The sequence below is a fragment of the Procambarus clarkii genome, chromosome 16, assembly GCF_040958095.1.
Source record: "Procambarus clarkii isolate CNS0578487 chromosome 16, FALCON_Pclarkii_2.0, whole genome shotgun sequence".
NCBI lineage: Eukaryota > Metazoa > Arthropoda > Malacostraca > Decapoda > Cambaridae > Procambarus > Procambarus clarkii.
In genome coordinates this window covers 16,660,569-16,679,394 of record NC_091165.1, presented here as the reverse complement: position 1 = coordinate 16,679,394, position 18,826 = coordinate 16,660,569, and the positions used below count along the sequence as shown (strand labels likewise).

General features: G+C 50.2%; 1 protein-coding gene across 1 annotated transcript in view; it reads right to left on the bottom strand.

Moving 5' to 3' along the window:
- Positions 1 to 18,826, bottom strand: part of MCU (mitochondrial calcium uniporter) — a 417,353-nt gene that overhangs the window by 28,089 nt on the left and 370,438 nt on the right. Inside the window, exons 5-7 of the mRNA XM_069325516.1 lie at positions 13,594 to 13,764; positions 11,990 to 12,108; positions 2,583 to 2,729 (exon numbers count right to left, since the gene is read on the bottom strand). Coding sequence (XP_069181617.1) covers positions 2,583 to 2,729; positions 11,990 to 12,108; positions 13,594 to 13,764 — 437 coding nt within the window. The remainder of the gene's footprint in view (positions 1 to 2,582; positions 2,730 to 11,989; positions 12,109 to 13,593; positions 13,765 to 18,826) is intronic.

Sequence of the window (18,826 nt, the reverse complement as noted above, 5' to 3'; positions counted from 1 at the left end):
CCATTTTTCATATGGGTTATCACCTCAATATTTGCTAGACCTTCTAGTTAGGTCAGGCTTGACGAATAACTCTCAAGAAGGGAGACTCGTTTCTCCTGCAGGCTGAGATCATAACATACTTAAGCTGTGTTTGGGCCTTCTCCGGGGGCCGTCTTTTTCCAGTTCGACGGCAGCGATTGTTGAGCCCCTTGCTTTCTTGCTTTCCGGGGGCTTTATGGCCGTGAATCCTTCCCTTTATTTGAGATGGATCCCTCGGTGGTTCCCCAGAACCCAGTTGAATCCCGAGAATTATGAACCACTCAATAATGACGCAATTCTCACTTTAGTTGCACTATGTACCACCAGGGGGCTGCACACCTTCCTATTCGATCCACAAACTTAGACATCGCTTTCCACGGCTCTGTCGTTTGCAGTGGATAGTCCCGGAAATGTTTTTTGGTGTTTTGAATCTACTGATCTACACGTTTTGGAGTGTTTGGTCCTACCCACAGATGGTTAATGTTTTGGTGCTTCGTCTGCGGATTTCGTCATAGCCATAGTATGAGGTATCTTAGTGATCCTTCCACCATTCTATGTGGCTTGCCCTCGGTTTCTGTACTTGTGGTCCACTCGCTTTTATCTTATTTTGTTGTGTATAGGCTTCTCATGCTGAATGCTGTTGTTGCTCTTGGAGTTCGGTGTTAACGTATCGCAGGCCACACTTCAAGCTGTCTTGGGTATTTTTTGTCACCTTCAGCCTACTCTTGCTTCTCTTGAGCCATCTTGGTCTTTGGAAAAGGTTTTGATTTTGGTTTTTCTTTCCTCAGTTTGTTCGTGTTTTCTCATTTCCAGGATTATCTTCAAGGCAATGATATTTTTTGGTCTTCACTTTTGTATGTCAGGTTAGGAAAAGGGGATCCAGATGGGGAGAATATCTATAACCAAGCAAATATTGCCTCAACCAGAACAAATAATAGGATGGATTACGAGAACTTTCAATTCCGGGGATCCCATCACAATGGTTGTACTCTTCAATCACTTGTGTTGTCCCGTCTTGAGTACTGCTCAGTACTCACTTTCCCCTTCAAAGCAGGAGAGATTGCTGAAATAGAGGGAATACAGAGAACATATACTGCATGCATAGACGCGATACAGCACCTAAATTATTGGGATCGTCTCAAAGCTCTCCAAATGTACTTACTAGAAAGGAAACGAGAGAGATATCAAATAATATATAAGTGGAAAATACTGGAGGGTCAGGTACCAAATCTACACAGTAAAATAACAACATACTGGAGTGAACGATATGGAAGAAAATACAGAATAGAACCAGTGAAGAGCAGAGGTGCCATGGGCACAATCAAAGAACACTGTATAAACATCAGAGGTCCGCGGTTGTTCAACATCCTCCCAGCGAGCATAAGAAATATTGCCGGAACAACCGTGGACATCTTCAAGAGGAAACTAGATTGTTTTCTTGAAGGAGTGCCGGACCAACCGGGCTGTGATGGGTATGTGGGCCTGCGGGCCACTCCAAGCAACAGCCTAGTGGACGAAACTCTCAAGTCAAGCCTGGCCTCGGGCCGGGCTTGGGGAGTAAAAACTCCCAGAACCCCACCATGCAGGTATCAATCATGCAATAGATAAAAACAACCCCATATCATCGTCTATTACAAAGGTTCCCTGGGTTTTGTTTGCTGCGGAGATCACTGGGCTTACACCCCCCCGGCCCTCGACAGTTTTGAAAATCTTTTTTTTCAATATGCCAACAAGGGGCTGCATGGCTCAGGAACACCAGGGATCTTGTACTTCCATATATAAACCTTAAAATCGCCTCTGTCGATGTGTGAAGGCGTTTTTTAATTGACAAAAACATGTGTTCTGGGAATACCTAACTATCTAGAAACATATTCATGGCTACATGAACACAATATTTTATAATATATATCCTAAATGAGCATCATCATTCATCAAGAGCCTATAGAACTAAAAAAATATTGATACATATATATACATATCTATTTAACTAATAGATCTCAATAAACTGAAATCACAGTTAGTAACAACTGCCACACGCTCATAAATGCAAAGAAAATGCTACTACAGATAAAGCAGATAAATTGGTAAATTTATAATTGGTAAATTGGTAAAATAGTTATATTGGCAGTCTGTCTGAATGTCGACATGGATTTCCATTGTTGGGGACCAGGAAGCTTACAAAGCTTATCTGGAGTCCCCGTAGACACCTGATAAGTGCCTAATGGATAGGGAAAGTCTGATCTTTCCCAGGATGCAAATTACAACAGATGCCTAACTCCCACATCCTTATTTATAACTCGCCCTGAACAGGAATCGAACCCATTCAGGACATTTACGTTGAATAGACTGCACCGACCCGATGGTTAACAAATTATACATTTATCTGTTTATTATAGTGTATAAAAAATGCCTTAACTCATAGATGAAACAATGAAGAGAAGGGAATGATCAGGGGGGGGGGGGAAGCGCCAAGCCATTATGACTATATATCACTTGGAAGGGGTCAGGATAAGGATTTGGGATGGGATGGATGGGAAGAAATTAAACACTGAAGCTTATTTTACCTTTTCTAGAGGCGCCAATTGTGACTTCAAATCTTCAATCTGTGCGAGAATATCTCTCTCCTTCATGACCTGGTGCTGATCAACGTTGAGGGCCATGTACAGCTTGTTCACCAACTGCCGCACATCTCCCATGTCACTTAACTCTTCCTGTGTTTACAAAAACGTTTGTCAGTCTCAGAGGAAAAAGTACCTGTACACGAATTTTGTAAACCACAATATTTGTGAAAACTTGATAAAATATGAGGACTTGATATGAACAAAATATGTATTATTATCTAGTGTAATATGTATATCTAATTATGAAATAATGGTTAAAGATTAAACTGGTATATGAGAGACCTAGTTCAGAACCTAGTTAAGGAAGGGAAAACTACGGAAATGAGGATTTTTTTATAGAAATACCATGGGAAACATCTCGCAGGAAAGACCATTCAAGACATGATGGGCTACATCTCTCAGAGGTGTCAAGAAGTTGTGGACAAGTTTGTCCACGTCCAAAAGGAGAATATTTTAACGCAACGAAGGAATTTGAGCTTAATTAGGGATGTAAGGAAACAAAACAATGTAGATGGGCCTAACAGAGCACTCAGAGAGAAAGGGCGAGGTACAAGAAGGCCAGGAACCAGTCTCCTGATACGTTCACAATACCAGGGACGACACTATACCAGTGACAACACTATACCAGTGACAACACTACACCAGTGACGACACTACACCAGTGACGACACTATACCAGTGACGACACTAGACCAGTGACGACACTACACCAGTGACGACACTATACCAGTGACGACACTATACCAGTGACGACACTACACCAGTGACGACACTATACCAGTGACGACACTATACCAGTGACCACACTACACCAGTGACGACACTATACCAGTGACGACACTACACCAGTGACGACACTACACCAGTGACGACACTATACCAGTGACGACACTATACCAGTGACGACACTATACTAGTGACGACACTATACCAGTGACGACACTATACCAGTGACGACACTATACCAGTGACGACACTACACCAGTGACGACACTACACCAGTGACGACACTATACCAGTGACGACACTACACCAGTGACGACACTACACCAGTGACGACACTACACCAGTGACGACACTACACCAGTGACGACACTACACCAGTGACGACACTATACCAGTGACGACACTATACCAGTGACGACACTATACTAGTGACGACACTATACCAGTGACGACACTACACCAGTGACGATACTATACCAGTGACGACACTACACCAGTGACGACACTATACCAGTGACGACACTATACCAGTGACGATACTATACCAGTGACGACACTACACCAGTGACGACACTACACCAGTGACGACACTACACCAGTGACGACACTATACCAGTGACGACACTACGAGTGACGACACTATACCAGTGACGACACTATACCAGTGACGACACTACACCAGTGACGATACTATACCAGTGACGACACTACACCAGTGACGACACTATACCAGTGACGACACTATACCAGTGACGATACTATACCAGTGACGACACTACACCAGTGACGACACTACACCAGTGACGACACTACACCAGTGACGACACTATACCAGTGACGACACTACGAGTGACGACACTATACCAGTGACGACACTATACCAGTGACGACACTATACCAGTGACGACACTACACCAGTGACGACACTATACCAGTGACAACACTACACCAGTGACGACACTATACCAGTGACGACACTATACCAGTGACGACACTACGAGTGACGACACTATACCAGTGACGACACTATACCAGTGACGACACTATACCAGTGACGACACTACACCAGTGACGACACTATACCAGTGACGACACTACACCAGTGACGACACTATACCAGTGACGACACTACACCAGTGACGACACTATACCAGTGACGACACTATACCAGTGACGACACTACGAGTGACGACACTATACCAGTGACGACACTATACCAGTGACGACACTACGAGTGACGACACTATACCAGTGACGACACTACACCAGTGACGACACTATACCAGTGACGACACTACGAGTGACGACACTATACCAGTGACGACACTACACCAGTGACGACACTACACCAGTGACGACACTATACCAGTGACGACACTATACCAGTGACGACACTATACCAGTGACGACACTACGAGTGACGACACTACGAGTGACGACACTATACCAGTGACGACACTACGAGTGACGACACTATACCAGTGACGACACTATACCAGTGACGACACTATACCAGTGACGACACTATACCAGTGACGACACTATACCAGTGACGACACTATACCAGTGACGACAATACGAGTGACAACACTCTACCAGTGACGACACTACGAGTGACGACACTATACCAGTGACGACACTATACCAGTGACGACACTACGAGTGACGACACTATACCAGTGACGACACTACGAGTGACGACACTATACCAGTGACGACACTACGAGTGACGACACTATACCAGTGACAACACTACACCAGTGACGACTTTACGAGTGACGACACTATACCAGTGACGACACTACGAGTGACGACACTATACCAGTGACGACACTATACCAGTGACGACACTACGAGTGACGACACTATACCAGTGACGACACTACGAGTGACGACACTATAACAGTGACGACACTACGAGTGACGACACTATACCAGTGACGACACTATACCAGTGACGATACTATACCAGTGACGACACTACGAGTGAAGACACTATACCAGTGACGACTCGTATAGTGTATGTGTACAACTGTCACACCTGACTCACAACTGTCACACCTGACTCACAACTGTCACACCTGACTCACAACTGTCACACCTGACTCACAACTGTCACACTTGACTCACAACTGGCACACCTGACTCACAACTGGCACACCTGACTCACAACTGGCACACTTGACTCACAACTGTCACACTTGACTCACAACTGTCACACCTGACTCACAACTGTCACACCTGACTCACAACTGTCACACCTGACTCACAACTGTCACACCTGACTCACAACTGTCACACTTGACTCACAACTGTCACACCTGACTCTCAACTGGCACACCTGACTCACAACTGGCACACCTGACTCACAACTGGCACACTTGACTCACAACTGTCACACTTGACTCACAACTGGCACACTTGACTCACAACTGTCACACTTGACTCACAACTGTCACACTTGACTCACAACTGGCACACTTGACTCACAACTGTCACACTTGACTCACAACTGTCACACTTGACTCACAACTGGCACACTTGACTCACAACTGGCACACTTGGCTTACAACTGTCACACTTGACTCACAAGTGTCACACTTGACTCACAACTGGCACACTTGACTCACAACTGTCACACCTGACTCACAACTGTCACACCTGACTCACAACTGTCACACCTGACTCACAACTGTCACACTTGGCTCACAACTGTCACACTTGACTCACAAGTGGCACACTTGACTCACAACTGGCACACCTGACTCACAACTGTCACACCTGAGTCACAACTGTCACACCTGACTCACAACTGTCACACTTGGCTCACAACTGGCACACTTGGCTTACAACTGTCACACTTGACTCACAAGTGTCACACTTGACTCACAACTGGCACACTTGACTCACAACTGTCACAACTGTCACACCTGACTCACAACTGTCACACCTGACTCACAACTGTCACACCTGACTCACAACTGTCACACTTGGCTCACAACTGTCACACTTGACTCACAAGTGGCACACTTGACTCACAACTGGCACACCTGACTCACAACTGTCACACCTGACTCACAACTGTCACACCTGACTCACAACTGTCACACTTGGCTCACAACTGTCACACTTGACTCACAACTATCACACCTACCAGTGACGACACTACACCAGTGACGACACTACACCAGTGACGACACTATACCAGTGACGACACTACACCAGTGACGACACTACACCAGTGACGACACTACACCAGTGACGACACTACGAGTGAAGACACTATACCAGTGACGACTCGTATAGTGTATGTGTACAACTGTCACACCTGACTCACAACTGTCACACCTGACTCACAACTGTCACACCTGACTCACAACTGTCACACCTGACTCACAACTGTCACACTTGACTCACAACTGGCACACCTGACTCACAACTGGCACACCTGACTCACAACTGGCACACTTGACTCACAACTGTCACACTTGACTCACAACTGTCACACCTGACTCACAACTGTCACACCTGACTCACAACTGTCACACCTGACTCACAACTGTCACACCTGACTCACAACTGTCACACTTGACTCACAACTGTCACACCTGACTCTCAACTGGCACACCTGACTCACAACTGGCACACCTGACTCACAACTGGCACACTTGACTCACAACTGTCACACTTGACTCACAACTGGCACACTTGACTCACAACTGTCACACTTGACTCACAACTGTCACACTTGACTCACAACTGGCACACTTGACTCACAACTGTCACACTTGACTCACAACTGTCACACTTGACTCACAACTGGCACACTTGACTCACAACTGGCACACTTGGCTTACAACTGTCACACTTGACTCACAAGTGTCACACTTGACTCACAACTGGCACACTTGACTCACAACTGTCACACCTGACTCACAACTGTCACACCTGACTCACAACTGTCACACCTGACTCACAACTGTCACACTTGGCTCACAACTGTCACACTTGACTCACAAGTGGCACACTTGACTCACAACTGGCACACCTGACTCACAACTGTCACACCTGACTCACAACTGTCACACCTGACTCACAACTGTCACACTTGGCTCACAACTGGCACACTTGGCTTACAACTGTCACACTTGACTCACAAGTGTCACACTTGACTCACAACTGGCACACTTGACTCACAACTGTCACAACTGTCACACCTGACTCACAACTGTCACACCTGACTCACAACTGTCACACCTGACTCACAACTGTCACACCTGACTCACAACTGTCACACTTGGCTCACAACTGTCACACTTGACTCACAAGTGGCACACTTGACTCACAACTGGCACACCTGACTCACAACTGTCACACCTGACTCACAACTGTCACACCTGACTCACAACTGTCACACTTGGCTCACAACTGTCACACTTGACTCACAACTATCACACCTACCAGTGACGACACTACACCAGTGACGACACTACACCAGTGACGACACTATACCAGTGACGACACTACACCAGTGACGACACTACACCAGTGACGACACTACACCAGTGACGACACTATACCAGTGACGACACTATACCAGTGACGACACTATACTAGTGACGACACTATACCAGTGACGACACTACACCAGTGACGACACTACACCAGTGACGATACTATACCAGTGACGACACTACACCAGTGACGACACTATACCAGTGACGACACTATACCAGTGACGATACTACACCAGTGACGACACTACACCAGTGACGACACTACACCAGTGACGACACTACACCAGTGACGACACTATACCAGTGACGACACTACACCAGTGACGACACTATACCAGTGACGACACTACGAGTGACGACACTATACCAGTGACGACACTATACCAGTGACGACACTACACCAGTGACGATACTATACCAGTGACGACACTACACCAGTGACGACACTATACCAGTGACGACACTACACCAGTGACGACACTATACCAGTGACGACACTATACCAGTGACGATACTATACCAGTGACGACACTACACCAGTGACGACACTACACCAGTGACGACACTATACCAGTGACGACACTACAAGTGACGACACTATACCAGTGACGACACTATACCAGTGACGACACTATACCAGTGACGACACTACACCAGTGACGACACTATACCAGTGACAACACTACACCAGTGACGACACTATACCAGTGACGACACTATACCAGTGACGACACTACGAGTGACGACACTATACCAGTGACGACACTATACCAGTGACGACACTATACCAGTGACGACACTACACCAGTGACGACACTATACCAGTGACGACACTACACCAGTGACGACACTATACCAGTGACGACACTACACCAGTGACGACACTATACCAGTGACGACACTATACCAGTGACGACACTACGAGTGACGACACTATACCAGTGACGACACTACACCAGTGACGACACTATACCATTGACGACACTACGAGTGACGACACTATACCAGTGACGACACTATACCAGTGACGACACTACGAGTGACGACACTATACCAGTGACGACACTACACCAGTGACGACACTATACCAGTGACGACACTACGAGTGACGACACTATACCAGTGACGACTCTACACCAGTGACGACACTATACCAGTGACGACACTACACCAGTGACGACACTATACCAGTGACGACACTATACCAGTGACGACACTATACCAGTGACGACACTACGAGTGACGACACTACGAGTGACGACACTATACCAGTGACGACACTACGAGTGACGACACTATACCAGTGACGACACTATACCAGTGACGACACTATACCAGTGACGACACTATACCAGTGACGACAATACGAGTGACGACACTATACCAGTGACGACACTACGAGTGACGACACTATACCAGTGACGACACTATACCAGTGACGACACTATACCAGTGACGACACTATACCAGTGACGACACTATACCAGTGACGACACTATACCAGTGACGACACTATACCAGTGACGACACTATACCAGTGACGACACTACGAGTGACGACACTATACCAGTGACGACACTACGAGTGACGACACTATACCAGTGACGACAATACGAGTGACGACACTATACCAGTGACGACACTACGAGTGACGACACTATACCAGTGACGACACTATACCAGTGACGACACTATACCAGTGACGACACTACGAGTGACGACACTATACCAGTGACGACACTACGAGTGACGACACTATACCAGTGACGACACTACGAGTGACGACACTATACCAGTGACGACACTATACCAGTAACGACACTACGAGTGACGACACTACGAGTGACGACACTATACCAGTGACGACACTACGAGTGACGACACTATACCAGTGACGACACTATACCAGTGACGATACTATACCAGTGACGACACTACGAGTGAAGACACTATACCAGTGACGACTCGTATAGTGTATGCGTACAACTGTCACACCTGACTCACAACTGTCACACCTGACTCACAACTGTCACACCTGACTCACAACTGTCACACCTGACTCACAACTGGCACACCTGACTCACAACTGGCACACCTGACTCACAACTGGCACACCTGACTCACAACTGGCACACTTGACTCACAACTGTCACACTTGACTCACAACTGTCACACTTAACTCACAACTGTCACACCTGACTCACAACTGTCACACCTGACTCACAACTGTCACACCTGACTCACAACTGTCACACTTGACTCACAACTGTCACACCTGACTCACAACTGGCACACCTGACTCACAACTGGCACACCTGACTCACAACTGGCACACTTGACTCACAACTGTCACACTTGACTCACAACTGGCACACTTGACTCACAACTGTCACACTTGACTCACAACTGTCACACTTGACTCACAACTGGCACACTTGACTCACAACTGTCACACTTGACTCACAACTGTCACACTTGACTCACAACTGGCACACTTGACTCACAACTGGCACACTTGGCTTACAACTGTCACACTTGACTCACAAGCGTCACACTTGACTCACAACTGGCACACTTGACTCACAACTGTCACACCTGACTCACAACTGTCACACCTGACTCACAACTGTCACACCTGACTCACAACTGTCACACCTGACTCACAACTGTCACACTTGGCTCACAACTGTCACACTTGACTCACAAGTGGCACACTTGACTCACAACTGGCACACCTGACTCACAACTGTCACACCTGACTCACAACTGTCACACCTGACTCACAACTGTCACACCTGTCTACATAATAGTTGTCCAGACCAAGGGTTCTGGGTGGGGGGGGGGGGTGTTGTCAGTCATCCTGAGGCCTGACGACTTATTATTGACAACATAAGTGCCCACATGATTGATGTCGTCATGTGTCTCTGGCAACTGTCACCTTGGAAGACTGCATGACGAACACACTCTTGTGTTTGTCATGCAGTTTCATGACACTATATACGGATTCTGAAGTCTGGATTCTGATATATACTGAATCTGAATAGTTTCTCAATATATACGGATATATATACGGAATCACAATATACGGACTCTGAATTGTGGTGTCTCAAGCCAACCTCTGTAACACACACAAGTATACTAAGTAACACACTCAAGTATACTATGTAACATACACAAGTATACTAAGAGGACACATTCTGCGAAAACTTCAGCCCCTGACGGAGACACATCACACTCGTTAAATTTATCTCGCTAAACAAGATAATTTTTGCCCTTTTCCCCAATAATTATGAAAGGCTCAATGACCACTAGAAACCGATGCTATGGCCAGTTATAAAATAAACCATTGCAGTAGTTATTTATTCCATCCCTTGCTGAGGTGATAACAGAGAAGCGTACATGTGAAGACTTTCCTCAAGTCACTTGTAACTTGTAAGCTTGTAACAGGGGGCGCGTCAGGAGACCTAACAGTGTGAGCTTGTAACAGGGAACGCCCTAGGAGACCTATCAGGGTGAGCTTGTAACAGGGGGCGCGTCAGGAGACCTACCAGGGTGAGCTTGTAACAGGGAACGCCCTAGGAGACCTACCAGGGTGAGCTTGTAACAGGGAACGCCCTAGGAGACCTACCAGAGTGAGCTTGTAACAGGGAACGCCCTAGGAGACCTACCAGAGTGAGCTTGTAACAGGGAACGCCCTAGGAGACCTACCAGGGTGAGCTTGTAACAGGGAACGCCCTAGGAGACCTACCAGGGTGAGCTTGTAACAGGGAACGCCCTAGGAGACCTACCAGGGTGAGCTTGTAACAGGGAACGCCCTAGGAGACCTACCAGAGTGAGCTTGTAACAGGGAACGCCCTAGGAGACCTACCAGAGTGAGCTTGTAACAGGGAACGCCCTAGGAGACCTACCAGAGTGAGCTTGTAACAGGGAACGCCCTAGGAGACCTACCAGGGTGAGCTTGTAACAGGGAACGCCCTAGGAGACCTACCAGGGTGAGCTTGTAACAGGGAACGCCCTAGGAGACCTACCAGAGTGAGCTTGTAACAGGGGACGCCCTAGGAGACCTACCAGAGTGAGCTTGTAACAGGGGCGCCCCAAGAGACCTACCAGGGTGAGCTTGTGCTCCGGGGGCACCACCACCCGGTACGAGACGTCGTTAATCACGAGGTCGAAGTCGCTCATCAGAAGAGACTCGATGCTGTCGGAGGATGAGATCCGCACTCCATCTGCAGCACACCGAGCAGGGGAGAGGCAAGACCGTCACACACTTAGTTATTCATTATTATGCTTCTACATCATCTGGGCTCAATATACAATACAGTGTGGATCACATCACTACAATACATTATAGATCACATGACTACAATACATTGTTGACTACATGACTGTAATACATTGTAGATCACATGACTACAATTCATTGTAGTCATGTGTAGTCATGTATTTAAACCATCTTTATTCACTTCGTTTATTATATAATTTCAATATTATTCATGCACGCAAAATAATGCATTAGAGTGTTGATAACGTAATCTATGGAGAGAAAAAGTTGCCGCAGGTGAGAGGGACGGGACAGCAGGTGAGAGGGGACGGGGCAGTAGGTGAGAGGGAAGGGGCAGTAGGTGAGAGGGACGGGGCAGTAGGTGAGAGGGACGGGGCAGCAGGTGAGAGGGACGGGACAGCAGGTGAGAGGGACGGGACAGCAGGTGAGAGGGGACGGGGCAGCAGGTGAGAGGGACGGGGCAGCAGGTGAGAGGGACGGGGCAGCAGGTGAGAGGGACGGGACAGCAGGTGAGAGGGACGGGACAGCAGGTGAGAGGGACGGGACAGCAGGTGAGGGGGACGGGACAGCAGGTGAGAGGGACGGGACAGCAGGTGAGAGGGACGGGACAGCAGGTGAGAGGGACGGGGCAGTAGGTGAGAGGGACGGGGCAGCAGGTGAGAGGGACGGGACAGCAGGTGAGAGGGACGGGACAGCAGGTGAGAGGGACGGGACAGCAGGTGAGAGGGACGGGACAGCAGGTGAGAGGGACAGGCAGCAGGCGAGAGGGACGGGGCAGCAGGTGAGAGGGACGAGGCAGCAGGTGAGAGGAACGGGGCAGCAGGCGAGAGGGACAGGCAGCAGGCGAGAGGGACAGGCAGCAGGCGAGAGGGACGGGGCAGCAGGTGAGAGGGACGGGACAGCAGGTGAGAGGGACGGGGCAGTAGGTGAGAGGGACGGGGCAGCAGGTGAGAGGGACGGGACAGCAGGTGAGAGGGACGGGACAGCAGGTGAGAGGGACGGGACAGCAGGTGAGAGGGACGGGACAGCAGGTGAGAGGGACAGGCAGCAGGCGAGAGGGACGGGGCAGCAGGTGAGAGGGACGAGGCAGCAGGTGAGAGGAACGGGGCAGCAGGCGAGAGGGACAGGCAGCAGGCGAGAGGGACAGGCAGCAGGCGAGAGGGACGGGGCAGCAGGTGAGAGGGACGGGGCAGCAGGTGAGAGGGACGGGGCAGCAAGTGAGAGGGACGGGGCAGCAGGTGAGAGGGACGGGGCAGCAGGTGAGAGGGACGGGGCAGCAGGTGAGAGGGACGGGGCAGCAAGTGAGAGGGACGGGGCAGCAGGTGAGAGGGACGGGGCAGCAAGTGAGAGGGACGGGGCAGCAGGTGAGAGGGACGGGGCAGCAGGCCAGAGGGACGGGGCAGCAGGCGAGAGGGACAGGAAGACTCACCTGTGGTCCTGAGCACAATACGGTCTATGCCGTGGTCCTCGTGAGAGAGCTGGTGGAGGAGGTCCTGTACAGTGTGGGTGACGGGCCGCAGCGTGAAGCGGCACAGATCTCTCCTGGAGGGCAGCGGCACAGTCAGCTGCGGTAGACCGTTACACACCGTCACCGTCACGCCTGTAACACAACACACACGTTACACACCGTCACGCCTGTAACACAACACACACGTTACACACCGTCACCGTCACGCCTGTAACAACACACACACGTTACACACCGTCACCGTCACGCCTGTAACACAACACACACACGTTACACACCGTCACACCTGTAACACAACACACCAGCAGGTGTCTCTTGACAGCAGGTGTCAAGAGACACCTGCTGGATCTGGATGTTAGAAAGGCTGTTGGTCCAGATGGGATCTCACCATGGGTACTGAAAGAGTGTGCAGAGGCACTTTGCTTGCCACTCTCCATAGTGTATAGTAAGTCACTAGAGACGGGAGACCTACCAGAAATATGGAAGACGGCGAATGTGGTCCCAATATACAAAAAGGGCGACAGACAAGAGGCACTGAACTACAGGCCAGTGTCCTTGACTTGTATACCATGCAAGGTGATGGAGAAGATCGTGAGAAAAAACCTGGTAACACATCTGGAGAGAAGGGACTTCGTGACAAATCGCCAACATGGATTCAGGGAGGGTAAATCTTGCCTTACAGGCTTGATAGAATTCTACGATCAGGTGACACAGATTAAGCAAGAAAGAGAGGGCTGGGCGGACTGCATTTTCTTGGATTGTCGGAAAGCCTTTGACACAGTACCGCATAAGAGGCTGGTACATAAGCTGGAGAGACAGGCAGGTGTAGCTGGTAAGGTGCTCCAGTGGATAAGGGAGTATCTAAGCAATAGGAAGCAGAGAGTTACGGTGAGGGGTGAGACCTCCGATTGGCGTGAAGTCACCAGTGGAGTCCCACAGGGCTCTGTACTCGGTCCTATCTTGTTTCTGATATATGTAAATGATCTCCCGGAGGGTATCGATTCATTTCTCTCAATGTTTGCGGACGATGCTAAAATTATGAGAAGGATTAAAACAGAAGAGGACTGTTTGAGGCTTCAAGAAGACCTAGACAAGCTGAAGGAATGGTCGAACAAATGGTTGTTAGAGTTTAACCCAACCAAATGTAATGTAATGAAGATAGGTGTAGGAAGCAGGAGGCCAGATACAAGGTATCATCTGGGAGAGGAAATTCTTCAGGAGTCAGAGAAGGAAAAAGACTTGGGGGTTGATATCACGCCAGACCTGTCTCCTGCAGCACATATCAAGCGGATAACATCAGCGGCATATGCCAGGCTGGCCAACATACGAACGGCATTCAGAAACTTGTGTAAAGAATCATTCAGAACTTTGTATACCACATATGTCAGGCCAATCCTGGAGTATGCAGCCCCAGCATGGAGTCCATATCTAGTCAAGGATAAGACTAAACTGGAAAAGGTTCAAAGGTTTGCCACCAGACTAGTACCCGAGCTGAGAGGTATGAGCTACGAGGAGAGACTACGGGAATTAAACCTCACTTCGCTGGAAGACAGAAGAGTTAGGGGGGACATGATCACCACATTCAAGATTCTGAAGGGGATTGATAGGGTAGATAAAGACAGTCTATTTAACACAAGGGGAACACGCACAAGGGGACACAGGTGGAAACTGAGTGCCCAAATGAGCCACAGAGATATTAGAAAGAACTTTTTTAGTGTCAGAGTGGTTGACAAATGGAATGCATTAGGGGGTGATGTGGTGGAGGCTGACTCCATACACAGTTTCAAGTGTAGATATGACAGAGCCCGATAGGCTCAGGAATCTGTACACCTGTTGATTGACGGTTGAGAGGCGGGACCAAAGAGCCAGAGCTCAACCCCCGCAAACACAACTAGGTGAGTGCAACCTATAACACAACACACCGTCACACCTGTAACACAACACACACACACACACGTTACACACCGTCACACCTGTAACACAACACACCGTCACCGTCACACCTGTAACACAACACACACACACACGTTACACACCGTCACACCAGCGAGAGGGCCTCCAGGAAACACTTCACCCTTGAAGATAAACTTTACAAACACACTAACCAATCAACACATTACAAGCGATCTATGAAAAGCCAGCGAGCCAGAGTGGAGAAGTGCTTTTATACCATTAAACATTATTCCATTATAGCCATGATCCTTGAGCCTGTGATGGCAAGGATTATCTATACACGAGGCTAACAAGTAGCACGAGGCTACCACGGTGCACGAGGCTAACACGTAGCACGAGGCTAACACGGTGCACGAGGCTAACACGTAGCACGAGGCTACCACGTAGCACGAGGCTACCACGTAGCACGACGCTAACACGTAGCACGAGGCTAACACGTAGCACGAGGCTAACACGGTGCACGAGGCTAACACGGTGCACGAGGCTAACACGTAGCACGAGGCTAACACGTAGCACGAGGCTAACACGTAGCACGACGCTAACACGTAGCACGAGGTTAACACGGTGCACGAGGCTAACACGTAGCACGAGGCTAACACGGTGCACGAGGCTATCACGTAGCACGAGGCTAACACGTAGCACGAGGCTAACACGTAGCACGAGGCTACCACGGAGCACGTGGCTACCACGGTGCACGAGCCTAACACGGAGCACGTGGCTAACACGGTGCACGAGCCTAACACGGAGCACGAGGCTAACACGGTGCACGAGGCTAACACGTAGCACGAGGCTAACACGTAGCACGAGGTTAACACGGTGCACGAGCCTAACACGGAGCACGAGGCTAACACGTAGCACGAGGTTAACACGGTGCACGAGGCTAACACGGTGCACGAGGCTAACACGTAGCACGAGGCTAACACGGAGCACGAGGCTAACACGTAGCACGAGGCTAACACATAGCACGAGGCTAACACGGTGCACGAGGCTATCACGTAGCACGAGGCTAACACGTAGCACGAGGCTAACACGGTGCACGAGGCTATCACGTAGCACGAGGCTAACACGTAGCACGAGGCTAACACGTAGCACGAGGCTAACACGGTGCACGAGGCTATCACGTAGCACGAGGCTAACACGTAGCACGAGGCTAACACGGTGCACGAGGCTAACACGGTGCACGAGGCTAACACGTAGCACGAGGCTAACACGGAGCACGAGGCTAACACGTAGCACGAGGCTAACACGTAGCACGAGGCTAACACGGTGCACGAGGCTATCACGTAGCACGAGGCTAACACGTAGCACGAGGCTAACACGTAGCACGAGGCTAACACGTAGCACGAGGCTAACACGTAGCACGAGGCTAACACGGTGCACGAGGCTAACACGGTGCACGAGGCTAACACGGTGCACGAGGCTATCACGTAGCACGAGGCTATCACGTAGCACGAGGCTAACACGGTGCACGAGGCTAACACGTAGCACGAGGCTAACACGTAGCACGAGGCTAACACGTAGCACGAGGCTACCACGGTGCACGAGGCTAACACGGTGCACGAGGCTAACACGTAGCCTCGTGCACCGTGGTAGCCTCGTGCTATCACGTAGCACGAGGCTAACACGTAGCACGAGGCTAACACGTAGCACGAGGCTAACACGTAGCACGAGGCTACCACGGTGCACGAGGCTAACACGGTGCACGAGGCTAACACGGTGCACGAGGCTAACACGGTGCACGAGGCTATCACGTAGCACGAGGCTAACACGGTGCACGAGGCTAACACGTAGCACGAGGCTAACACGTAGCACGAGGCTAACACGTAGCACGAGGCTACCACGGTGCACGAGGCTAACACGGTGCACGAGGCTAACACGTAGCACGAGGCTACCACGGTGCACGAGGCTAACACGGTGCACGAGGCTAACACGTAGCAAGAGGCTAACACGGTGCACGAGGCTAACACGGTGCACGAGGCTAACACGGAGCACGAGGCTAACACGTAGCACGAGGCTAACACGGTGCACGAGACTAACACGGTGCACGAGACTAACACGGTGCACGAGGCTAACACGGTGCACGAGGCCAACACGTAGCACGAGGCTAACACGGAGCACGAGGCTACCACGGAGCACGAGGCTACCACGTAGCACGAGGCTACCACGGAGCACGAGGCTAACACGGTGCACGAGGCTAACACGTAGCACGAGGCTACCACGTAGCACGAGGCTACCACGTAGCACGAGGCTAACACGGTGCACGAGGCTAACACGTAGCACGAGGCTACCACGTAGCACGAGGCTACCACGTAGCACGAGGCTAACACGGAGCACGAGGCTACCACGTAGCACGAGGCTAACACGGTGCACGAGACTAACACGTAGCACGAGGCTAACACGGTGCACGAGGCCAACACGTAGCACGAGGCTAACACGGTGCACGAGACTAACACGGTGCACGAGGCTAACACGTAGCTGGAGGCTAACACGGAGCACGAGGCTAACACGTAGCACGAGGCTAACACGGTGCACGAGGCTAACACGTAGAACGAAGCTAACACGTAGCACGAGGCTAACACGTAGCACGAGGCTAACACGGTGCACGAGGCTAACACGTAGCACGAAGCTAACACGTAGCACGAGGCTAACACGGTTACCTACCTACCTTGAGGCTACCTTGAGGTGCTTCCGGGGCTTAGTGTCCCCGCGGCCCGGTCGTCGACCAGGCCTCCTGGTTGCTGGACACGAGGCACGAGGCCAACACGCAGCACGAGGCTAACACGGTGCACGAGACTAACACGTAGCACGAGGCTAACACGGAGCACGAGGCTAACACGTAGCACGAGGCTAACACGGTGCACGAGACTAACACGGTGCACGAGACTAACACGGTGCACGAGGCTAACACGGTGCACGAGGCCAACACGTAGCACGAGGCTAACACGGAGCACGAGGCTACCACGGAGCACGAGGCTACCACGTAGCACGAGGCTACCACGGAGCACGAGGCTAACACGGTGCACGAGGCTAACACGTAGCACGAGGCTACCACGTAGCACGAGGCTACCACGTAGCACGAGGCTACCACGTAGCACGAGGCTAACACGGTGCACGAGGCTAACACGGTGCACGAGGCTATCACGTAGCACGAGGCTAACACGGTGCACGAGGCTAACACGTAGCACGAGGCTAACACGTAGCACGAGGCTAACACGTAGCACGAGGCTACCACGGTGCACGA